Source organism: Geospiza fortis, unplaced genomic scaffold, assembly GCF_000277835.1.
Source record: "Geospiza fortis unplaced genomic scaffold, GeoFor_1.0 scaffold192, whole genome shotgun sequence".
NCBI lineage: Eukaryota > Metazoa > Chordata > Aves > Passeriformes > Thraupidae > Geospiza > Geospiza fortis.
Genome location: NW_005054315.1, coordinates 3,416,237 through 3,442,761, shown reverse-complemented (window position 1 = coordinate 3,442,761; position 26,525 = coordinate 3,416,237). Strand labels below are relative to the sequence as shown.

Here is a 26,525-nt window from a genome sequence, read left to right as displayed (position 1 = left end):
AGAAGGTCCTTTTCTATCCCTAGGGTGTTCAGCACACAAGCTCTGGTGCAATGACAGCAAGTGAAGGGGTTAAAGCACCTGCAGCCTTGGGGCTTGCCACAGCTCCCCAGAAACACTCAGTCTGGTCTGGAGCTCACTCCTTCCCCTGATGCAAGCCCCTGCCTCCTGTCACTGGTAGAAAAACCACCAGGTGTGGGAGGTAGAAGGATTCCCTGCAGAGAGCACGGGGCTGCTGGCACAGGGTGGACACCAGCCCACAGCCTGGGGAAGGCTGGTCAGTGAGACTGCAGCAAAATGGGAACGGAGGCTGGACAGAGTCAACTTCCAGTTAAAGGAGGCTTGTGGAAGGAAAGGAACTTGGTACTGGGGAGGGACAGCTGGGGACTGAAAGGAGTGAGGGCAGAGGAGATACAGGCACTGGAGGGGAGGTGTGGTGTGACCCTGGGGGCAGCAGATGGACCTCAGGCCAGAGACCTGAGGAGGGAGCTGCTTAGGACAGCAGTAACAGAAGCAGAGGCCAGGATGAGAGTTCACCTCTCAGGACTCTGAGGAGAGGAGAAAGCACCTCTACCATGCAAAGAAAACTGCTCCTGGCTTTGCCAGAATGCCCCTGTGCTTCCTGCTCAGTGCTGGGGACTGATCCTTCACTTGGAGTAGCTGCTTTGCTGTAGTGTCTCAGAGAAAACAGTGAGGAACACTTGGGATCATCCTGTTCATATTGCATCGATACAGAAACCCTCCCTAGCATGCAGGCAGGGATAGAGGGGGAGAAACAGGAGTGTACATATGCAAACAAGGAATCGTAATAAGAAATAACATAATTACTGTTTATTTTGACAAGTTTTGATGCTTTATGGGGTGCAATTTTTAATAAAGTATAAAACACAATGCCTTGGGTGAGATCTACTCTTTCATGATCTTATAGCAGACAGAGCAAAAATCACAAGGCCTCAAAGGAGCAAACACTGGGCAGTCATACAAACCTAGATGTATCTTGTTTCCTTTTCAGAACAAATCTCACGCCTCAATCCATGATTTAAGGCACATTTCCAACTGAAAAATGAAGTTTAAGAGCTTGAATATATTCTCATCAAATTGCAACACAAGAATTGATAGCAGACACGAAGTATAAAAATACACATCTCTCATATTAACTTTGCAAATATTATAAATTTATAATAAAAGTTAATAACCAGTAAATGACCAAAATGTTCTCAGATAACATTTAAGATTAATAATTTAGTACTGAAAAATAAGTTGCTAGGAATATAGACTTTTAAATGAAAAGACAAGCATCTTATAAGTACGTTTCATATCAAGGCTAGAAAAACAGCAAATAGCTGCCACAACAATGGGGTTTTTTGGACAAAAAGCAAATCTTAACAATATTTGAAGCTCTCAACAGATGGCTTGTAAAAAGTAAAAAAAGGTGTCTCATTAAAAAAAAAACTTCTAGCTCTTATCATTGCAGCTGATTGCTTACACATACTTGAAAGTTGTTACTAATATAATGCATATTTTGTCTCTAGTTTAAGCAAACCTTTTTCTCTGATTTTGGACTCAGCTAAGGCAAATCTGTAAATTGATAAACTGAACCACAGAAAGAAAGAAAAATGAAAGTCACAACAAAATGTCAATTTTTAGACTCAATGTGCACACTCAGCTTTCAGCCTTGTGCCTTCCCAGATCACCATCCCATGACATTTGTTTCTTTAGCCATAGTGCAAGATGAAAATGCAAAGGAAACAGAGTCTAAGTCAGTCACTGGTTGCACCTCTATCCTATTTACTCACAAGGTGAGTAAAAATGTGGCACTTGAAGAAATTCTGGTATTGGTTTACACATCCTAGAATCTGAATTTCCCTGTAATTTCTAATTAGACAGTTTTGATCTTTGAAGTAAAATATTAGTTAATACATCATGTATTTGTTTTAAGAGGTGTGAAAAAATTAAGAGTTTGGATAAGTGGTACAAAAAAAATATAACTATTTCTACCTTTCATAACAATCAAATAAAATCTTGTGTGAAAACAAACTGTGTGCAGATATCACACCTTGAAATTAGTTACAGGCAGGGGACAAAAGGAACTGAAATGTTTCTATTTCACACAACATGGAAGACTTGGAGCCTGATACTACACCTACTTAAGTGAACTCCAGGATAACTGGTGAGCTCAAAATTCAATTAAATCTTGACAGAAGCATGCACCAAGAAGTGAAAAGATTCAGTTGAGAAACTGGGCTTAATGGGCAGATCTCTGCAGAAACCAAGTACCCACAGTATGGTAATGAACAGACCAGGCAGCTTCTCTCTGCTCTGCCAGTCAGCAATCCAACAGCCATAACATTCAACACCCATTTCAGATCTGAAGTTAACCAAGACAGTAAACTTCTAAAGAGATGATTGTACTTGATTCAGTTATCCAGGAAACACAAATTACAGGAGATGGTCACAGGAGTTTCACCATTTCTCCTCTTAGTTAACTGCAGACTGCTAGTGAAGGAGCAGTCATGCCCCAGCCCTGTTCCTCCAGTGCCATGGCCATGTGTTCTCACTCTTGCCCTGGTATCAGCTCAAATCAAATTACCTCAGGATGAGGCAGGGCAGGCTGCAGACATGACAGTGAGCACGCTTCCCTGTCCTCAAAAAAAAAAAAAAAAAAAGAAAAAAAAGGCAAATTTCTGTTTAATCAACCACCAGTTTAATGGTTCAAACCACTGTAAGGTACCCATCTCTCACCTGATACAAGAGAAACCATGGGAAGCCAAAGGCAAGGGAGAGAAAAAAGTAGATGTGCTTAGAAAGTGGTTTGGGATCCCTGTTTTGAAAAACCTTAAAAAATCAAAAACTTTATTAAAAATAGTTGCTGTTGGGTTTTTTGTTTGTTTGGGTTTTTTAAAATGGTATCATTTATTAGGTAGCAGCAACATGGTTTATTAATAGCAGTCAAACTGCTGCTTGACATTAGAAACTTTTGTTTGTGGAACTCCAGTTCTGTTGACTGGACATCTAACAGCTGTCAGAACCCAAGAAGCTCACCAAGTGTTGACTCTACACCATACAAACTCACAACTCTGGATCAAGTATGGTGAAATGTGATATTTTACATCATTTTTCACACATTTTTTTTAAATGTAGGGGGGGGAAAGCGACAAAGATGGAAACTAAAACATTAGAGCAAAAATGCTATTTCATGTCTTAACTGTTCATAACACAGCATTGGTTGCTTGCTGACAGAAGCAGCTGAGGTGAAGACCAAGACCAGCAGCAGCCCTGGATATCCGAGTTAGGCACTGGCCAGACCTTCCCAGGCTGCCTCCACATGAGACAGGCGCTGCTGCTCCCCTGGGCTCCAGCCCTGCCGTGCCCTGGCTTCATCAGGGAGGAGATGCACAGGTGCCAAGCTCTGCCTCGCCCTGCTCCCTCCCCTCCCACCTCTCCTCACCTCTAGGAAAGGAAACCCAGGTGACTGAGCTGGGCAGGAGCTACAGCCAGGCTCTCACCTCTGCAAGCAGAGGACGAGACCTGCCAAGAGATACACGGGGCACACACCCCTTCTCCTCCCAAACAAAAACACTGCTTGAAGCCCACTGGCAACACTGTGCAGTGATGGGCCTGACCTTATTTCTGCTGGGAATGTTCCTCCCTCCCTCCCTCATCAATTCCACCACGCTTGTCTGATGTTTCCTTTTCTGCTGTGTCAAATACAGATAACAAGTTACTCGAGGCAGGGATCTGTCCAGAGCAGTATAGCTCACCAGCGAATGGCTTAGCAGGCTGTACAAAAAATGGAGCAGAGCAAATGACCAGCCTTTAAAACAAACACAATTTCATTTATTCATAGCTTAATAACTTACTAATTCATTGCTTAATGTGTTATTACCAATACATTTTAAAAACCAGGCTTTGACCCTCAGAATTCCTTTCCAAAGGCATAAATAGTTAGAAACAAAGTTCTTCCCTCTGCAATTAGCAATGCATTGATAATTTTCAAAGTCTGAGGTCTCCAGCATTAATGATTCCATAAAATCAACCCAGACACTTCTAACAACTTTTTCCAGAGTACTTTTCAACTCCAGTAAATTGTAGTCAGAGCAGCTGCTTATGAAGCACTCTGATCTCAATGGGATGAAGGGGCCCTGATGGACAGGGCAGCCCTTGCAATCCCAGACAGGCTGTGGGGCAGGGTTTGTGGAGAAACAAGATCTGCCCACCCCCAGCACAGCACCCAGCATGGCCCTGCTCCCTGCACAGGAGAGCAGCACAAGGTGGCAAGGCTTGTGAGAACCCCACAGAGCCTAATGAGCAAAAATACCCCCTGTAAGGCCAACCCACAGCTGATCTGCTGCCAGGAGCAGGCAGCAGAGAAAAGGGTTAGGAAAGAGAGGAGAGTGGATGTATACCTCTTGCTGCCTTTTCCATGAGCATCTCTAAAATTAAATATTATGAACTACATTTGTTGCTATTTAAGGATACAGGTCTAGCTCTCTGTACCAGCCATGCATCAACATGTCTCACATGTCAGGGAAACTTGCAGACTGGTTGTCAAACCAGCGAGACTGCTGGTCCAGGGTGGTGATAGTGAGTGGGAAGGCTCCTCTCTCACAGCACTGCCTGCTCCTGCTTTCCTTCTCAGGCAGGATGCACACCAGAGAGCCACCAGCCACACTGCAGCTCAGGGAATGGCCACGTGCAGAAAGTCAGGAGCTACTTGATGGGAAAGGATGGGAGAGGAACTCCTGAGGGAATGTGGGGGAACAGGAGGGGCTTCTCTGCAGTCCAAGTGCCAAAGGGTAACACCCACACCCCTTCCTGCCTTGGCAGTCACACATCAGGCCTGTCTCAAATACCTGCATTTCCCTTCCAACTACTCTTGGATCTCTAAACTCTCACCTTCCTTTGGGGATAGAATTGAAATCCTGCCTCTTTCCACCATCTCCAGTAAGAGTTCCCTGCAGTGTTGTTGCATTGCAGTGTCATATGAATGTCAGGCAGAGTCTTTACTGAATTCATTCCTGGACCATTCTCCCAAAAGAACCACTGTGGGGTTCAAGGGTGTTTAAAAAGACTATCAAATAAAGCTCAGAGCAATTGTTCTGTTTCCATGTTTTAAAAGGCATGTGGTAGGATGCTGCAAAGTTTCCTCCTGGTTTCCTGAAGGCTGAGTGGGAACTGTTAGTACTACTTTAACTTGGATAATTGCTAAGCACACCTTACAAAATTAGCAATGTAGCATTTAATGTGCACCTTTACTCTCCTTCTGCAAAATTATGGAAGCTCTCTGCAGCACCCAGACCGATTTAATTCCCTGTTAGATAAAAAATGTAAACAATTGCTTTGAAAAACACCTCCCACTGCCACACTGAAATAGTTCAGCTTCTGTCTTCATACAACAACAGAGAGAAGCAGTTTCTATTAATAACCCTCTCCTGCTCCAGGCTTTGTGGTCTCAAAGAAATTCAGGTATACAATTTTCAAAGGAATTGACTTTGAAACAGTGATGGCACCAAAGTCAGATGCAGATTGCAATGTCCTTGAAAGGCAAGTAAAGCATGAGCTGGGAGCAAGAAGCACTGAAGAGACTCAGCAGAAGGAAATGACGAAAGTATGGAATTAGAATGCTAAAAAAAGCTATGTGTCAGTTTGTATTTTTTTCTTACCTTTACTTCACAGGTGATTTATCTGGTGTGGAAAGGTCCCTTTTTTTTTCCTGTCAGCTGTTGGCAGGATTTTGAAAACCACCAACAACTTTGGTAACTTCCTTTTGATTCCTCCAGTGCACTCAGATGCTCTTTGCCCCTCTTTACCTTCAAATCCTTAATATCAGACCTCCAATGTACATCCCACAGGTCACTTGCAGGCTCAGCAGCTGTTACACAGAACCCAGAAATGGAATTTTTGACTGTGGCTGTCCTCAACAAAACCACCTGTGCCAGGAACACAGTAAATGTCTGGGTCCTGAGCAGACTGGAGTATCTCATAATTAGAGCCTAGCATGTACTCAAGCATGAAGAAAGTAATGACGATGAATTTTCATAACTCTTGGGATTCTGTGAACACAGGTCATATTCCATCCTAACTACTGGACACAAAGTTATTATTTTTCAGACAGTGTATTATGCAGACCCAGTTTCATGTCCTACTAAATGCCCATCTATGAGCAAAACATCCAGAGAACCTTTTTATATCACCTCATTTCTGCTAGCTTTTGGTTCTCATCCAAGCTGCATAACCAAACACACCTGTTTTGCTTCCTTAGCCCATCTTTCCCCTTCACCCATTGTCAACAGTCCTCAAAGTAAGCTGGAAAAATTCCTTTCCCAAACACAAACATCCTTTCTTATCTACTTTATTTCACTGAATGTTTGGGTGAGACCTTTAATTTTGTTTTTTAAGTATTATAACAAGAATAGAGTATTTTATATAAATGTACTTTGCCATTACAAACATGCTGAAAGGCTGAGTAAAGTGTCTCAAAAAAGTGAAATGCTAAGTAAGAAAGCATCAAGCTTCCTTTTATAAATCCACTTGGTAATAACAACCAAGTTCTAGACTCAGCTGGAAACTGAAAACAAAAGCCAGCAGAAGAGCTACCCAATGTTTGGAGAGAGGAATTCATGTATATATTAACAAGAGGATACAAGATGGGTAAATTTTGTCCTCCCTCCCACACCTGAGACACCTGCCTGGCAGCTCAGGCACTTCTCAGGGGCAGACACGGAATCAGAAAAACCCACTCAGCTTTCACCTCCCCACATGAATTACCAAACTACTCTCTTCACTGCAGTGAATCTTGCAAATTGCAAATGTTAAAATAATGGAAATAGAGAACAACCCATTTAATTACAAATATTCCACAGGAGCAGGATACAGAGCCATAAGGAACATTTCAGTTTGGCAGGGCCTTTCACAGCAGTTGCTTCAGTAGGCATTGTGCCTGCAGTGACACATGCAAAGTAAACACAGAAAGAGGAAACAAACCAGTCACACAACGCACTGGTTCATGTGGTTCGTGGGCCACAAGTTGATACAAGACTGGTTTTACAAAGCTCTTGTTCAAACCCAAGGCATGTGACATGGGGTAACCTCAAATGACCAGCTAAGTATGGTTAGCTAACCTAACCACAGGGTTACTTGGGAGAGAAAACCAGCAGCCCAGGACAAAATAGTGACCAAGGGAAATAACTTTGTTCATCCCAGAAGCCAGACACAGGAGTGTTTACAAAAAAGGCTGCAATTTATAATTTGATATTTTTAACTATGAAGGCTGTAGCCTGAAGTGTAATTTTTAAAATCAGCTATGTGTATTCTCATCAATTGCTATTTATATAAATTATCTTGGTGTTTCATATGCAAAGCCACCCTTCCTTTAAATCCATCAGATGATAGGCAGGAATTGAAAGAAAAGGAAGATACATTTCTGGCTCAACAAGAATTGAGACTTTAAAAGAACTAGGACAGTCTCTTCTCGGTGCAAATTTTCTGCCTGCCACATGAAATGCTGAAGGCAGAAAGACTTTTACTAAAACTGTCACTTAGCAAATGCCTCAAGCACAGGAAGGGTGACAGCACACACAGCCCTGAAGTAACAGCACAGGTGAAAAACAGGAGCTTACTTATTGCACAGCAGTGCAGTTCTCAACTTGCCAAATGCCTGTTTGTCCAGATTATCAATTTCAAAAAGGCTGACTGCTGCCAAGCAGTACTGCACACCAAAATCTTCAAAACCTAGCAGTACCATGCTGCACTGTGCTTTATCAGCTCACTACAATTTGAGTGCCACGTTCTACTAGGAGTCTGCCTTGCCCTGTGTCCTCAAAGGGGTTTAAGTGCCTAAGGGACCATCACACTGGCTCCTACCAAGCTCAAACAACATCAACCTTCACATGGAGCTAGAAACATTTGGGGATGGCTATCACAAGGCTCCTCCATTTCAGCTTTCTCCCTTGCAGAAACTCACAGCCAGTGACACCTTTGTGCGACCAAGTTTAACATTTCTTCATTGCAGCAAGGGTTTCATTGTGTCCACTCCCTGCTGCTCCAGGGAACCATGTGGGAAGCCCAACAGCCAGCTCCATGTCCCTGGAACACCACAACTCAAATAGCACTTCGTGTCAGTCATCAAAAAATTTAAAGCATTATTACAAAAACTCAAAAGCCACAAAAAGAACAGCAGAGGCAGACTGAGGATAACTAACATCCGGGACTGCTGTAAGTAAGGGGATCTCTTGTCCAAAACTGCCCACTCTGTGCAGGAAGTCAACCTCCAAGATGATGATTCCATCTCTACCTGCACCCAGGACTGTGCTTAGGCTGACTGTTCCAGGCATGAGGAGGCTGCACCCATGGTGCTATTAAAGGCAGTGTTAAGGGCTGGACTTCCAGACAGTTTGCATCACCACAAAGCTGCATTCCTGTGTGTGCTGAGCCAAGTGGCTCATGCTTGAGCTATGTAGTTGTGGGGATAAGTAACTGGAGAGAGGTCAAAATAGCTAACACAGTATTGCAGGGTTAACTCAAGAGACCTACATGTGATTTATCTATGTAGAAGCATTCAAGATCCTGTTCTTTCTGTCCAAAATGAGAGTTGCTATTTAATGGGACAAGACAAAAGAAACAGTGGACCTAAGCCAGATATTGTAAAACAGCAGGCTCAAACTTTCAGCTGAAATGCAGTGTTTCAGATACTGAAAACCTTAAGTTGTTGGAGCTGACACACAAACAACAAAATCCCAGGTAGCTGGCTTGATCTTCTTTATTAAATGAAAAAGTGAGTGACCCAAATGCCTCCTACTCCCAGGTTTTGGCATACACATCAGCTGAGAGCAAACACCTTGAAGAGAGCTCAGGCTGTGTTACATGCAGACACTCCGTCCCTGCTTTGCACTGTTCCTTCTGTGCAGAGGTTCCCTGTCATTTGATATGCACGAGGTAATCTTGCAGCTTGGCTCTCTGGGGTTGGAAGCGTGGCAGGCAGCTGTGCCAGGCGCTCCTGCCAAGAAAATATTCTGACACACCATGGTTATAAAAACACATCAAAGGAAAAGGCTTTTTTCTTCTTTCATATCACTAAGTACTTAAATCCCACCAGGGCTCTCCTGGCTCTGCAAGCTTTAAGTATATATATACTCAAAGTCCATAAACTGAAGAGGAGACTGACAAATATGCACCTCACAATCCCCTGAAAAGCCATTCTAAATGTGCTATCATTTACTGTTTAATACCTATTTTTGGATAGGAAGTCAGTGATAGGTGGGTTTTTTTTGGAAAGGGGGAGGGGAAGTTGTATGTAAAAAAAAGAAATCCTATTGTGATGAAGTGTTTTGGGACACCATATTTAAGCAATACCTTGGTTAAAAAAAATGTAATCAACCTTAATGTTGATCAAAGTATTTTTTTTCAGATTCCCAAAAAGGCAGCCAGCTCATTTTAATAAGGACAATTCTGTTGCTATCTCTGAACCTTACTCCCATTAGTTTCACTAGATTCAGCTGTTTCAGTAGTAATATAAAGAGTTTGGTTTAGGCCAGAATATGCTAAGAAATGGATGCCATGCAGGTGCTCCCAGGATCCGTGACAGTGCCATCCTCACAGAAAATATGATCAATCCACTCCTAAATGCTTGTGTCTGCTCAACTGCAGCACCCACCCTTGCTTTTAAAATTTTAAACTTCATGTCAGGAAGGGCATGCCTTTTTCTACTTTCAGCAGAAAAGCTGAAACAAAGGGCAAGCAAGTTAATACCAGCAGAGGCATTCCCCACTACCACCAAAGGCCACCTGGGTGCAGCGGACATGCCCACAACATGCAGATTTCAGAGCTCTCACATGGATCTCTCCAACTCTACCAGCTACATAGAAAGCTGACAAAGTTGCCAAGTAGTAAATCAATGCTTTCATGCTCAGACCTACCTGCCTGCCAAATTAACAGAAGCATACAGAGCACTCTGCCACATGGAGAAAGACTTTTCGAGTTCCCAAAGTTGAAAATCAAGTGAACCAAGGACAGAAGCTACAAGCATAAGAAAGAGCAGGCAAGCTCACAAGAGTGTAGGAATGGGGAGGACAGGACACACAGAACAGGTCCTTCCAAGCTGCCCACAACTTTAAAATGTCCCTTCAGTATGCCTGAGGATGTTCCTGTCCTTGCAATGATCTAACTCACCCCAGTGATTCTGGGTACTTGGAGACGGTGTGCGAGTTCCTTCCTCCCACATCTGTGCCTGATTTGTCAAGACAGGTGAGCCAGCCTTCAAAGCTTCAAAAGCCTGCCTGTCAAGAACAGAAAGCCAGGGAAGTGTAAAGTTTGGGCCCAAACTGTGACTAAGACTGAAAATGCAGAGCTACTGAAAAGTGACTGAAATGGCTATGGGACACTACCTGCACTTAAAATACCAGCACTGTATACAGATTTACTGAGGAACCACATGTTTTCCTTCTTTGGTTTGCAGATGTTTCTTCTTTCTGCAGAGCATTAAAATTGTGTTTGAGGAGAGGAAACAGATGGTAGCTGCTATAGTGGCACTTTTCCAAAGTGGAAAGAAACCATTATAGTGGGGCTTCCACAAGCTTAAGGCTGAGAATGTCAGATTTGTATTGCCTGTTTGCACGAATTGAATACATCACTGCAAGGCTTCTAAGTGATGCAAATGTAGGGTAGTGGCTGACTCTGAGAGCTGGTGCCTTAATACTGTTTGTGTGTCAGTCAGAGCACAGGGAGTCCTAAGCAGAATCCCCACAGCAGTCAGTGATATGGACAATCCATGAGGTCCCAGGTCAGAACTGTTTATCATCTCAGGCTTCAACCTCTGAGCTACTGCTCCGTGGGGAGGGGTAGTCCTGCCCATAAACAGAAATTTGTGGAAGAGGGTTGAATTTAACACAGCAACAGAACTGAAAAATAAGAAGAAAAATAAAAACGACATCCAAATAGAGACAGTGAAATGATGCCATTATCCATCAAAACAACAGACATAGAAAAAATAGGGTTTTGTTTTTCAGTATCGATAATAATTTCACAGGTTTTTTTCTGAAATAACTCCAAAATCTATCAGGGGAAAAAAATCCAGCTGAAGAATTTCTTTAAATAACTTTTGCCTTCTATGGATTTATATGAGAACAGCAAAAGCAATTAGTCTGGTCATCCAAGTCCAGGCGGTCACTGATAGAAGGAAAGTGGCTGGGAAGATTGAGGACCATATCTGGGAAAAAATAAAAAAGATGTCATGGGAACACCTTTTACAGTTGTTGGGAAAGTGTAGGGCACAAGGTGATTTTGAAGTGTGGAGCAGGAGTCAGAGCTGGAATATGAGGCAGATGATAATATTTGACTAGGGAGCATGATTTTGGCAGCTAAGTACATCCAGAAGGAGAAGATAATGTAAGGTGTTGGAGAATAAGGTGAAGGTGAGGAAAACAAGAAATAATCAATCAAAGCTTTGCCAGAGAAAGCTGTCCAGATTTGTGAAATGTGGAAGGCACTCGAGGGACTGACTCAGTGAGAGGATCACACATTGCTACGAGAGTAAGGAGAGGTCATAACTTACCATGGGGGCTGGGAATGTGAGTAAATCAGAATTTGGTCAGACCAGAGGGAGCAGATCTTTAAGGCAAGTGCAGGTGTGGCAGTGAGGGATGAGTAGCCCAGAAAGGTTGTGTGAGCGCCAGACTGACACAGGGCACTTGCCAGTGGGAAAGCAGCCAGAGGCACAAAGGCTGTTCTGTGAAAGTGAACAGTGAAAGATTACACACACGCCCAGATTTACCACTCCTAACCTCAGGCATTGGGACATGCCAGGCTGGGAGCTGAGCTGCTCCAGGCTCCCTGGCCCCCAGGAAGCCTCAGCTCCACCAGCACACCTCAGAAGGTGGAAGGACTTCCCTTCTTAACATGCCCCCTCCTTCTCTCTGTTCAGCACACAAGGGTTTTAGAATTCCTCTTCTAACTCAAAAGCTTAAAACTACCTGGGATAAATCTCTGCCTGCCTGCAGCATAATTCAGAGGGAACAAACCCCAAACAACAACAACAACAACAACAAAAAACAAGCTAAGGAAGAAGAACAGGTTTTTGGGGTTTTTCCCAAGAATCCTACAAAGGAGAAAATCCCTCCATGCCTGAAGGTGGGCAGCTGTACCAGGGGGAAGGCAGGGGAACCTCTGCATTTCAATTACTCCTGAGCACGGAGCTATTGAAAAAGTCTGAGCATGATCTTGGGCTGTTAAGGAAATCTTTGCTTACAAAATGTTTCTGAACCAACAGAAGTGCTGTGTAGGCAGACAGAGGATAATCAGACCCAAGAAGAGGGTACAGCCCAAGAATGGGAGACAGCGACAGAGAAACTGTCTGAGCAACCTGAAAGCAGCAAGGGAGGGAGTGGGGGTGAAGGACAAAGGAAACCTGAAACAGTCACCTATAAATACAACCAGTGGCTGTATAAAAGCACTGCCTGTGGCCTGAGAATACCTGCATAAAGATTATAACAGAGAGGAAGAAAGAGAAGGGGGAGGAGAGGGACCAGCTAAATCACGAGTATGAAATTGCCTGTAAAGACTGCCTTTTCTCTTTTTTTTTTTCTTTAAATATGCAAGTTTAACAAGCTAAAAACCAGCACATGGTCAGAGCTGCCAGCAAGTATGCAAACAGCATTTGGAGCCGCTGGTGGCTCACATGAAGGTCACAGTGTACCTGCAGCTGCACAGCTGAGAGACAGGCAGTGTCACAGGCAAACCCCACTCTGGAGCCTCCCTCTCCTTCAGCTCAGGAAGAAAAGGCTCCCACATTCCCAACCAAATCCAGCACACATTCTTAAAATTTATCTTGCCACAAAAAAACTAGATCAGCATTTTCATGGAAGTGGAAAAAGTAATGTACAAATTACTAAAATAAACTGCAACAGACAGTATGCCCTAGCAAACATCAGACTGGCTTTCTTCTTAAGCATTCAGAACACCAAAACAGGAAATGAAACAAATATCCAGATATTTAATAAAGACATGTTTTGAAAATAGGAAGATAATCAACAGGAAAAACAAGGAAGGAGAAAAAATGTGTATATGACCTTTACTTGTAATTTAATGCTTGTTCTTGTCAGATCAAATCTTGTTTCCCCCCCAAAAAATGCTGTTAAGAAGGTAAAACATCTTTTTTCTCTATCCAAGAAAAGAGGCAGCTCATCTGTTCATTCCATATTTGTCTTTTAATCTATGTGTTCATCAGCCTACAGCATCAGCCATCTTGCTAATTATCTGCTTCCACCACATGGAAATTGAAAAAGATGAAAAAGTCACCCTCAGGAAACAGCAGACTTGGAAAAGGGGAAGATAAATTCCAAGTTTTGATACTGCAATGAATCATACTGTATAATATTCTGTATTTTCAAATCACTGTTCTGTCTCACATGACAAGAAGATGCAACACTTCTGTAATCTGTCAACCAAGAATAAAGGGCAAACCAAACAGTTTCAAAGGATGCAAAAACCACCTCTCTTGTCTTTCCAGGTAACTTTTTATTCCGAAATATGTTCACATCTCTGCATGAGCAATAGCCAGGATAACACTTCTAGATCTAATCAAAGATCACCTCACGGTGCACTGCTTCTTAGTTCTAGTTTTGAGCACACAAGCATTTACATTTTCAACAAATAAAACAATCTCATAAATTTTCATAATATTTCTTCAGTGCTAAAACCATTTTAGGAGATCTGCTCTAATTTTTAATCCATACAGATGTAAAACTACATTTACCACGATTAATTCATGCAACTCTTCATTCTCATAGAAGTGCAATTTAGAGCCACCCAAAATACTGGCTTGCAGTGCTTACAGTTAGCTCAGCTTTCCACTGCTTCATATCAGACCCATTTCACAAGACAAATCTGTAATTCCCCCAATTTAGGTACAGCCGAGTCAGATAAAAAGGGAATCAAGACCCATTTAGAGTACATGACTGGGCTAACAGCTACTCAAAACGATGTTCTAAAGCATGCTTCAGGAATAACTAAGCACAAAAAAATGTTAATTAGTGTTAATATCAATGAAAGTTTAACCTGCTGACAAAAGCTCTTAATGTTCTCTCTCCTATTAATGAGAGCATGCATAAAAAAAAGCTAGTCGGATTGTCAGGATTTTCTGTAAATCCCACAAAATCACTAACAGCATCCACACAACACATTATTTAAGACCAGCAGCTCCTCCTACCAGCGCACTGGGAAACCGCATTTAATCTTTGCATCAATTCTTCTAGGGCCATTTCTTCAATTTTCAGCCAGCATCTCATTCTCAGATAAAACAAAAAGAATCCACAGCAAGCCTGCCCCCCCCGCTCAAGGATTAAAGGAGGCAGGGGGGAAAAAGCCCCAGACCAGCCCGCTACAGCAGCGCTTCGCAGCCCTGCATTTCAGTCGCTCCGCACGGCTCCCCTCGGCACAAAGGGAAGCAGGAGCCCACGTTCCCTGCTGGCAGAGCCTGGCCGAGGCGGGGACAGCCAGAGCGGGAGTGCCGGTGGCAGCAGGAGCGCTCGAAGGGAAGGGCTGGGAAGGGCCGCGCTGCATCCCGCGGGAGCAGCCGCGCTCGCAGAACGCCCCAGCCTCACTCACGTGAACGCCGGGGCTCCTCCACCTTCCTGCCAGGGTGGGCAGCTTGGAAGGAAAATGCCTTCCCACTGACAACGCCAGGGAGATCCCGCTCTCACCAGTCCACGTTCGGTTTGGACCGGTCATTTTTGAAGGTTAAGGGCTTCAGATTTCCTTTAGAACCTGTCGAATTTCCTTTAAACGCAGCTGTCTTCTGGAATCTTTGGAGGAGTTTGCTTAAATGTTGTGTCACAGCAGTCTTATAACTCTGTGAAATCTGTATTTCCACAGCAACTGTATTTCCACCTTAGACAAAGGGGTTTTAGAGTCAGGCTCTCTGGACCCCTCAAGGTATATGGCAGCAGAACTGCTGCAGAAGGCACCCAGGAAAACCAAACCTCATAAACTTCCACTTACTACAGAGGGTACAATACCACTGGAAAACTTCCAGGGACACAGAAAAACCTACAAGACTAAAAGCAGTACAATGCTTCTCTATACAACTGCTCCTCATAATTGATTTCCACTGCTTTTATACAGACTGTTTTACAAGTTTGTAACTATGACGCTTTTAACACTTTTTATTTGCAAAGATAATCTTGATGCCTACTAATCTCATTGTTGCAGGTTTTTGCTGATGATGAATTTTGCTGAATTCCTCCACTCTCCTAATCATCCCATTGGTTTTAGCCTAATTTTTAACCAACATTAACGAATTGTCCATGGCTGAAAGAAAAATACATGTTTTTCATTATGTTTAAAAGGACTGTGCTGTGTTATTTAAGATAAAGATTCTTTTCTACAAATTGCATACAGCAGGTAAAAATAGCAGCCCTCCTGAGGTAAGTAAGTGGACACCTGTAATGAGTTGTTCATAACTCTCAACAATACCATTAGAGAGGATATGAACTAAAAAAGGTTTTTAAGAGAACCCATCAAATTATTTAGGCTTCCTCTGCCAATAAAATTAATTTAGACAATTCATTTACTACATTAATTCACATTATTTCCACTCAAAGTATGACAGGCCCACAGCAGCTCCATGTATTAGATATGACTAGAGCCATATATATTTCCATTTCAATATTAATAGAAATGACAAAATGAAGTCTTTAGTCAAGCTTTTCCATAACAAAATATTACCACTGAAAAACAGGATCTGTAGGCCCTTTGTATGTAAAAGGTAATTTGTTTATGTGACTGCCATTTGAGACTGCACTTACGCAAAGGAACAAGTGATGGGCAGCAAGACCACAATTACCAGCCCAGGCTCTTGCCATTCTGGTGGTGACCCAGAGGAGCAAATGCATGAGAAAAGATCTCTGCAGGTGCCCTGGGATAGCTGAGGCTCGTTATCAAACAAAAGCTGTGCGACCATATTGCACCCACAGACAGCCCAGGGAGAACTCCAGATGCCAGACAGCCAATGGGATTTGTTACTGCAGCAAGTTAAAGGCCTAAGGCGTTTCTGCACATGCAAAACAGCAAAGCTCACTTATTAGATTACACTGTTTCCTGGTGCAGCAAGAAGTGCTGCAAACATACTCATTCACAAGCACCTACTGCAAGAGAAGATGACAGTTCAATCCCAAATTTCCCTGAGTATCCTGACTCAATTCAAGAGTAATTTCAGGTTTTCCTTGGAGAATCAGCAGACTGCTTAAGCTTCCTATATATCCAAGTCCATCTTTCCATGGAGTTTCTCAGTGAAATAACAAACAAAAAGGAAGACAAAAAGTAGTGAAGAATTTTACCACATCAACCAGTCAACTTTCAGAAACACAAGCACATAATAACTTACACTTGTGTAAAATGAATGGAGAACCCTAATATGTTAGCTAAACCTCAGTTACTCCAACAATGCCACTTTGCATATACTTTCTGCACCTTCAAACAAATTCCAAACATGCAAAGTATAAGCACAGCACCCACGTGAAAGGTTCAGTTAGCTGGGCTGAAAGTCAGTTTACCTAAAAGTGGGTTATTTGTAATCATGTACTTGTTTAATCATTTTCATTCATGGAAATCAGGCAGCCTTGTCTTCCTGAGTAAGAAGCTTTGGCATAGCTTCTCTACTGAATGAAACAGAGAGTATTTCAAGATGCTTAACCAAATGTGGGATTACAGTCTCTGCTGATTTGACTGAGGCTCATCCATGGCTTCATGAACAACCTTGAGTCAGACTAAAGAAACAGACCTTAAACTAACTAAAATAAACTCTTAACAGGAAAACCCAACTGAGCTTTCTTGCAACACGAAGCAATCCAGTATCTGACCCTGAGCTATGTATGGAAACAAAACAGTCTTGAAAATACAACATGACTGTATCTCAGGGAAGAGCTACTGCAGTTTTCACTCTTGAAGTTTTTTCTTGATCCCCACACCTCTTCGGATCATCATGACAACCATGCTATGGAATTAAACATGCCATTTCAGTCCCACACATTTCATGCCTAATTAGAATTTTATAGTAAAAGGACTGATGCCCAGTTCTAGCACTGAGAGTCTGTAACTACAGTAGGACATGTTGTAATTTTTCAGATATAATACGATTATCTTTTAAATTAAAAATTCAAGCTACTTCTGGAATTCTGATTTTTAACTTATGCTAATGTATTGTCTTCAGCAAAATATCTTCACCAGTTCCAGGCAAGCCCCTGCTGCAACAGAGGAATTAATAAAGAAATTTGAGGAAATTTCAGTTATGTCTTAGAAGTTAAAAATGCATGGGAAATATTTTTTGTCTACTGGTCTATTTCAGTGAAACTGCAAAGATAATAAGAGAGGCACAAATGTATTTAATTTAATCAATTGATTTCCATTGCTGCATGGGTATAATATTTGACCTGATTTGTATTGACTTTTTTCTAAACTTCTATTAGATTTGAAAGCTCCAACAACATTATTTTTTCCCCTCAGTTCTCTACTTTACTCTGGTTTTGGCTGTAGTCTTCAGCAAATCCTGTTCAAACACAGCAGCATCACACATATTTTACTTCCAGACAGTTTCACCCAAATATGATGACCTAGTTTTTCAAGAAATGGTGGCTATTTGAAAATGTTTCAGAAGTAACACACAGCTATCCACTCATGTGGGGGGGGGCAGATTGGTAACCATAGGTGATTAACATATAATCATGCAATCAGTTTTGCTTGAGCAAATGATACTTTCAACAACATACCTAAAGATTTCTCTGCTAACTTTATGCTAATCTTTGTAACATCATCTATCAGCGAGTCCCAAAATTTAACTATGTGCTGTGTGAAGAACTGGTTTTGCTTAAACTACCTTCCTGGAAGTTTTCTGTGTGCCCCAGTTTCTCTTTTGTGAAGCAGCGGAAAAGAAAAAAGAAAAAAACAAACACAAAAACAAACAAACCCAAAAAAACCCTACAGGAAATAAACACACTCTTTTCACATCCCCAAGCCATTCATGACTATACAGACTGCCACTGTAGGTGATATTATGTCTCCTCCAATTGCCTGTTTTCCAGACAGAAAATTTCCTACACTAATTAGTTCCTATTTGTACAAAAGCAAGCCCATACCTCTGACCGCCTTCACTGTTCCTCCACGTACACTAATTGTACTCTGACAAAGGGAACAAAACTGGACATGGTACTCCAGAAGCAGGCACAGCAGAGATTACTCAGTGACATAAGGATTCTGTTGTTCTTGGTTTCCCTCTCAGGGGTTTGTAATGTTTTGTTTGCCTTTTGGACCAACACTGAATGCCAAGGGAGCTGCTGCTATTTTCAGGGAACTACCCACAGCCAGTCAAGGTCTCTCACTGAGGGTAACAGCTTAGCTTACAGAATAGTATTTTCTTTTCTCATCTGCATCACTTGTACATGCAATGAATTTCACCTTCTCTACTGATCACTTACTTAGCACCATCCATTTATCCTCCAACAGTTTGCACTCGGCACTGAATTCTACTATTTTGAGTAAGTATTTTCACACATTTGCAAATTTTCTTTTTTTACGCTTTTTTCCATTTCCAGTTCATTTAGGATTATGTTGAACAGCTGCAGGAACCCCTGCAGAAATCTCTTCCTCCACCAGTAACTCCCCCTCCACCCACAGAAAACTGACCACCTAAATCAACTCTCTATTTCTTATTTATCAGTCAATTACTAATCCATAAGAGGGCTTCCAGTTTAACCCATGGAGCCTAAGAGTGACTGCAGCATAAGGAAAATTCTGCATTGACTATAAAGCAGGACTACAAGAAATGGAAACACAGCGAGGTTTCCCTGCTGCCACTTCACACAGGCCCTGCCCCATCGCTTGTGGCAGAGGGAGGAGGCAGAGCATATGTATGCACAGTTGTGCCTGTGCAGCTGAATGTCCTGCCAAACATCCCTGACAGATTTTAGTGATGCCACAGGGTCGGCACCAGGCAGCCAAGCCTGCATGGCCCCACCCACCACCTACCCCAGAACTCTATAGACCGGGTGTGTGGGCTGAGAAATGCAGCACCTGGGCACCACTGCTCTCCAAAGACACTGCAAACATAGCCAGGGAGACTTACCTAAGCTGGGGTCCTGCAGAGAGGGAAGAGACCCATTAAATGTGGTTTTCATAAATTTAGGTCCTCTCAGATCCTACCAAAAACTGCCACATACACCCACTGCACAAGGGTGATACTGATTCCCAGCCTTAAATCAAAGGGAAAGAAGAGGGAAACAGGACAGTTGATATGAAAGATCCAAACAGAAAATGCATTTTTAACATTTCAACCTCCTCTTGGCATGAGTTCTTCCTCCATGAAAAAAAGGGATTTTCCCTTTTATTTCCCTGAATGACTGAGTTCTCTTGGTAATCAGCCCAGTTAGGCTTTATTATGTAAAGCATCTGGGATTTGAAACTGGGATTCATAAGCAGAGATGGCAGTATTCTGCTTTTGGCAACACCTCACTCTCTCACAAGGAGAAAATTGTTCCTAGATTCACAATCTCAAGAAATACAGAGAACTTAGCAAATACATGGAGGAAGGAAGGAAACAAAAAAATCAAAGTTTTTCTTTTTAAAAACTTGACACTCAAAACACTCATACCAAGCCTTGCATATGGGCAAGGTTCATTCATAACAGACTAAAGAAGCTTTCAGATGTGCAGGAGCACTTCATAGAATAGTTCCATCAAAATTATGCCTTGTTTAATTAATATATTAATTTACCAAATCTCCATCAAGTCCTCAGTGTCTCCTCAAACTCAATAAATTTTTCTTTGAGAAAGTATGTGCCATACAGAAAAGGTCCTGGCAGCTACTCTCCGGGTTCCCTCATCGGGGATGTGTGATACCCCACACAGGGACTAGGCTGAGGTGACACCCAGATCAAGTACTCAGCAGTAGGGGAAAAGCTTCACCCTCCCCTTCCTTTTCCATTATTGCTCAGGCCCATGGCTGAAAAGTAGTAAAAGATAGATAAAATGCAACAAACATACTCATCTCTATTTGATTGCCTCTTCTCCAATTTAGCCCAATCTTGCCAAAATCTAGCTCCCTGTACTTTCAGTCTTCCCCAAACAGCTTGCTGGCTCCCCCCACCAATTGCAATCTAGTCTCCTTAAAAAAAACCAAAATCCCTCCCCCTAAAAACCCCAACAAAACAAAAGCAAAAAAACCTCCACATCAATTAGTTCTTAAAGCTTAATTTAGTTACTAACTTTCTTTATTCTGTTTCTTTCATAACCTGTGTCAGCTTCATGCTAGAGAAGCATTTCTCACACTGCTGTGAAGTTTTGTAGTAAGGCTCTTCAGCCTGAATTAACTAAAAGTGATTGACCAGATCACAGGTTTTAATACTTCCTAGCATAATAGGCAGGGTCTTCTTTTTCTCCAGCCTCCCTTGCTTGGATGAAATGTCATTTGAATCTCTTCTATTGGTCTGCTGTGTTTCTAAAGAGTACCAAGTTACTTTGTAAGTGCTTCATTCAGATTTCTTCTTTGTCCTTTTTTGCCAGTAATAACTGCAGAGCCAACAGCCTTGAAAGAGTTTATTTAATGTAACACCTCCAGTTGCCCCTGCTCCAGCTGAGGGGTGTTCCAGTCTTTTATTCTTCTTCAGACTGAGGAGCTAAACTATCCAGATGTGCCCACAGCTGCACTCCTCTAAAAGCAGGCATGGCAATAAATGAATGAATGTTGTCTTTTGCCAATGCAGTGCCAAGTAGGACCTTTTCTTTCTAAGTTTACTGAGATATCTTTATAGATGAAGGAAGTACTTTGTGCAGGAAGTTAGGAAGACAGAGAACAGGAAGCATAAAGGTGAGCAGGGAATGAATTTGCTGCAAAAAGGAGTAATATGGAAGGAAATGAAGCATCACTGTTATTTCCTTCATTGGGACACTTCCATATATATTTATAGTTAAAGGAAAGGCTTCACAAGGGAAACTACTCCAACCCCAAAAGGAATGAAACCACAGTACTTTAAATGTAGAAAAATAACACAGTGGATGCCAGGGAGCTCTGGTTTCAGAACATCAGCTACTGGTACCATGATTAAATAGATGGTACAGTATTGGTGCAGAGATGCCACAGCCATATTCTTCCACAGACTTAGTATTATGCATGCAAATGCTGAAATTAAATGGATCCAGAAAACACACACCTTTTGTCTTCTGTTGTTAGGGTGATTTTCTTTTCAAAGGAAATGCTGGATGAGGGGTCATAAAAGTAATTTCTTCCCTCCAAAAGAGTCTGTCCAATATTTTTTTAGAGCTCAAACCTTTGAGGTATCCTAAAAAGTACTGGGCTTTAAATCAAATTATTTGTGTGTCTTCAGATTTTGAGTATTAAAAGTCTAAATTTTATTACATGCCCTACTTTGTAAAAATCCCTATTTCAAAAGAACAAGCTGCACACATAAAAGTGCAGCAGGTCTACCATTCAAGTCAGGATTGATTTAAAACACTCAGGAAATTTCTCTGTAACAGAAAGTTACAGAGAAATTTAATCTAATATTACAGATATTTAACTGCCACATATAATTGTTAATTTTACATACAATCAACTATATAAAACCTACTTAGAATAAAAAAGTCAGGGTTTTTCCAAGACCATTCACTTTGATTACACAGATTAAAACTGAAGTGCTTACCCCTAAGGAACAGGCTGACAAATTTTAACACAGACAAAGGGCTCAGTAGAAGGATGTCAACTTTAATTTGGAACTTTTTTTAAATCACAGAACCATTAGTTTGGAAAAGACCTTTAAGATCATTGAGTACAACCATTAATGCAGCACTGTCAAGTCCACCTCTCAACTGTGTCCCTAAGTGCCACCTCTATACAGATTTTGAATACCTCCGGGGATGGAATGGGATGGGTCTTAAAATCTGACCGCCCTTTTCCACTTATATATCTTAAAAAGTAGCATTCAGTGCAGCTTTAGGGTGACAGAAAGCTTTTCCCTTTTATAAGAGGAAACAGTGCAATGCTCAGGGAATGCAGTGAGGTGGGAAGATTCAGTTTGTGGCTGGGCTGGCTGAGCTGCCAGCCCCACCTCTGGCAGATGTGCTGCCCCAAGGCTGCTGACCACCCCACACTGGGTGCTGCCCTCCCTCCTGGAATGCACCTCAAGCATTCTTAAAGGACTTGGCTTTCTCTTAATGCAAAACAGGAAAATTTTAAAAATCTCAAAATAGGAAAGTAATCTTTCTATTACTCATCTAGAAATCTACTTTTATTAATCATCTAGAAATAGGAAAGTAATTTCCAACAACCATAAGGATATTTTACCTTCAGCCAAAGACACAATGCCCCAAACAAAATCTCAGTCTTGCTGCAGAATGCTCACACTCATCACAGGTCCTGCAATGGTGCTGTTGTGTCCTTTACAACAGAGTTTGAAAACTTCTCTCTCTGTTTCCTTACCAGATATATTGCCCTGTCTATTTTAATGCAAACAATCCTCAGTAAATAAAGTAGCATTATTTTCTTTTTTTTGTTGGTGGATGCTTAATACAGCAGGTACCATCAAAAGTGGCAGAAGATTCCAGATAGGGAAAAAATGCCTCTAGAAAAGGCATTTTTAATTTCTTGACAAGCAAAAATCACTATATCCAATTTCCAATGATTGTTGTGTTGGTTTTTTATTAGGATGTGAAATAGTGAGTATTTTCAGATCCCTTTTATTTTCCATTTAATATTCTTCATGGAATATGGTACTTCTCAAACAAGCCAAATTAAACTGATCTTTCCTGGGAGATGATCTGCACAAACCCCTCAGTAGATGAGGGAAAATGACTTCACTTCAGTTTATAGTTACTCTGTTGCACTATGGTAGAACTGTCAGAAAGAAAAATGACAACTAGATTTCTTGATATTGTAACCCATATCCAAACCACCATTTCATGCTTCCTTGAAACAGAAAGACTGAATTTTTGCTTCAGTAGGCTTATGGCGTAAGCCGTAAGAGATAAGAAGTCCTACTGTTAGTTTTCCCAAATGACCACAGTCCTAAACTGTTACTGCTTTGGAAAGAAAAATATAAGCAAGAATGTATATATTTCCTTGTTTCTTTGATTACATACCATTGCTGCTTTTTCTTATTTTCCCTCTTTGACTCTTCAGAATTATTTCCAATCCAAAACAAGGATTTGCTTGTCAGTGAGAAACTTAATACAATGCTGGGGGTTTTTCACTTACTTGAAATGCAGTAAAATTAAGTGCTTTTTGATAAAAGAGGCTCCCTTGATTTCACTTTCAAATAATTTAAGCTTTACAATTACTAAATGCTTAAAAAAAATCACAACCATGATCAAGAGCTGGCCCATAAATCCACAAAGATTAACGCAGAGGGACACACTCACAAACCCATCCCCAGAGTACAGTACTTCATTTCATATTCCAGCTCAGGAGACATTGGTTTCTAACCCTACCCAGATGCTGTCAGGTCAGCTGCAGAAAGTTACTGGTAATTAATCTCCAGAATGCACCAAGCAGTGCAATCAAAGTATCTTCAACACTGGTATTTTCAACAGTTGCTTTGTAATCAGGCTGTTCTTGCTCTGTTTTCATTGAGTCATGTCACGTTTCATAAGATCTTATAAGTTTGAAGTGAGATTTCCAAAAAATTTCAGGTTATGTATTCTTGCCATTTCTCAAACGCTTCAAGTTTGTTTCTGCAAAATTTTGCTCTCTGTGTTCTTCTCTTTACAAGATCAGTTTCAATGGGCTGTAAAATACTCCTGCAGCTGCCAGCTCCCTCCCAGAGCCTCAAAACATCAGGGCCATGGTAAATCTGAATCCCTGAAGAAGAACACTTGGATCCTCTTCACCATTCCTACTTGTGTACACAAGAGGAAGAACATTTTCAGGGTTGAATACTGTCAGTGCATCACCAGAGCATAGACAAGCAGCAGGGAGAACAGGGAGGTTAGCATTACAAAATGTAATTTAAAAGCAGAATTCCAAAGGGCAGCATAAAGATGAAGCTTAAGGATACCAGATACCATGGAAGGCCCAGCTTGAAAATTTACCTAGAACAAGACCAACACACATGAAAGGAAGAGTCTCTTCAGCCCCTGGAGACTGATCTGCATTAGCGCCCCCTAAGACCCATTTGCTTCCTTCAAGATCTCAAGCAATCCTTTAGAGAAAAACACGACAGGCATTAAGGAAATAGTCACTTTTGCATCTGTAGTTCTTAGCATGGTAGGATCTGTCATTGCTAGCATGCCCTATGACAAAAGCAAAAACCATTCTGTAACTTTGTCTGGAAGGCCCTATTTTGTAAAACCAAAGAAATGCATAACCACAAACAACCTAACAACAAATGTTTGAAGTTATGGCATCAAATACAGAAATCAGAGATTCTTGAAGTATCCAAAAGCTTTCCATAGCACAAAGTTACATGTATGAACTGTTATTCTACTTGATCTAAGTATCAGATTTCTCTTCACTGTCACATATATGTGCAAATGGGATATGCTGTAATTATCAGTGATGCAGTGGGTTGTAAGCAAAGAGCTTTCAAAAGCAGAGTAGTTTTAGATGGTTTAACTTTTATTCCCTCACAGAATGAGGCAGCATACTGTTCAAAGATCTAAATTGATTGTTCTACAATAGAAAAAAATATTTTTGTTATCTATGTTTTTCAAAGTGTAAAGGCAGCAAGAAGGGGTATGATGGGATTTGGAAAATGGAACACAAATAACTGCATTCTACAAATAGTTCTTTCACTCTCCTTTTGTCCCTTTTCTTTTTCCCTGACATTTGCAAGGGAGCATTTAAAACTGAAGACTGGTTTCTCATGTAAAAGATGGCATATCTGCCTGCTCTCCTCACCTCCTCAATCCCCCAACAGGCTCAGCTTGTACACAGTGAGCTCATGGACCCTTCTGATGCAATACTAACTTAGAAGACCCAAAACAAATAGTAGTAAAAGAAAGTCCATGAAAACTTCAAGTCTTTTCTAGAGACAGCTCTTTAAAAAGATATACCTCATTAATGACATTCAATATTATCTGTGGGGAAAACACAGTAAGGTCTCAGATTCAAAGGTTGTTTAATAGTCATGAATAAGACCCCAAATACAAAGAGTCTAGTAACTAAACTCATACATCATTTCATGTGAACAGCTGCCTCCTTTTAGAAAGAAAAAGGAGTTTATGAAACATTTTAAAGCCTATTTTAGAGAGCAATCCCACCATGGAGTCACTGCCAGATGGCTATAATATTTGATAAGCTACAGACAATGTTTTGTCAACATATGTTGTGGTTTTTTATACTGCCTAGTCTTCTCAGTACTGTGTGTTATTTTCCCAAAAAATACAGGAAATCCCTTTACAAACAGAAAGGCAGTCACAAATGTGACTTCTACTCCATGTACTCATGATCCAGGTACACACAATGAAGCAATGCTAAACGTACTTGCTGAAAAACAATCCAACTGTTTAATAATATTTGCTCAAGAAAGTTTGTCTTTCTTAAAGTACAACAATACAGGTTTAAAAAAAATTTTTTATGGTATAATAACACAACCACACTGTTCCATGGATTTATTTTTTTTGGCTCAAACAGTTGAAGCCAATCATAAGCATCACTAAAATCTTCTAACACAATATATGAAATCATACTCCTTTCAGTCAGAGCAAAAACACTCATCTGTGAGAACATATACATGTACCCCATATTGAATTACTTAGACAAATAAAACCAATCTCCTGCCAAAAGTCTATTATATGGCACATGTACTAGCAATTCTTTTCAGCAGCTCTCTGATCTCTAACTCCAAAAAGCAGTTAAGACTCAACAATATGCAAGCAATAGCACTGAGCTTTAAAAAGCAAGATTTTAAAAGTGTTCAGAAAACAAGATGCTATAAGGAAATATTTACACACACATACAGAGGCCATGTTTAGACTTATAAATACCAACCTTTTTTGTAGTTTTGTCCAAAATCCAAAACATGTTGCACATCTCCTTTAATTAGGTATTTTATGCAAAAACAGCATAAATGACACGGCATTTGAGAAACTCATGTATCAAAAGGTCCAAGTGTGCATGTTAAACTCTCCTCAAATGCAGTACAATTCACAGGCTTAGTGCAGTGCATTTAGATTTTGCAGTGAACTTGTTACCAAGGAAACCAGCAGCTGCAGGTGTTTTCCCATACACCAGGGAATGAAAATTCAGCAGTGAGCTTATCTACTCAGTATTTTAGTCACACATTCTTTTGGTCTCAATAACAAACTATTTCTCATACTCTCTTAGAAGACCAGACTGCATTAAGAAATAATTTTAAAAAGCCTTCCCCTACACATGACCTTACTGAACAGTAAACAGCACCTTTAAATGTTTTCGTCTTTCTTCTCCTCCAGTCTCCCCTCCAAAAGTGCCCTACCTCCCTTGCTTTGTCTCCTTCAATAGAAGTGTGCAAAACCCACCCTCTGCAGTGGGTTTTCATCCCAAAAAGTGCTCTAACAACTTGGCAAGGCTCCAGC

The 26,525-nt window shown here is 41.2% G+C and overlaps 1 protein-coding gene across 7 annotated transcripts in view; it reads right to left on the bottom strand.

Annotated features, from left to right (window-relative positions):
• The window catches only part of MCF2L (MCF.2 cell line derived transforming sequence like), a 145,711-nt gene that overhangs the window by 107,982 nt on the left and 11,204 nt on the right, over positions 1–26,525 (bottom strand). The window contains exon 1 of one of the 7 annotated variants that reach the window (XM_031056173.1): positions 25,960–26,187. The exons of 4 other annotated variants lie outside the window; for them this stretch is intronic. In XM_031056173.1, coding sequence (XP_030912033.1) covers positions 25,960–26,050 — 91 coding nt within the window. In that variant the 5' untranslated portion in view covers positions 26,051–26,187. Of the gene's footprint in view, positions 1–14,197; positions 14,374–25,959; positions 26,188–26,525 lie in introns of those variants that run through there. 2 more of the 7 variants (XM_031056174.1, XM_031056176.1) reach the window with 2 other exon arrangements.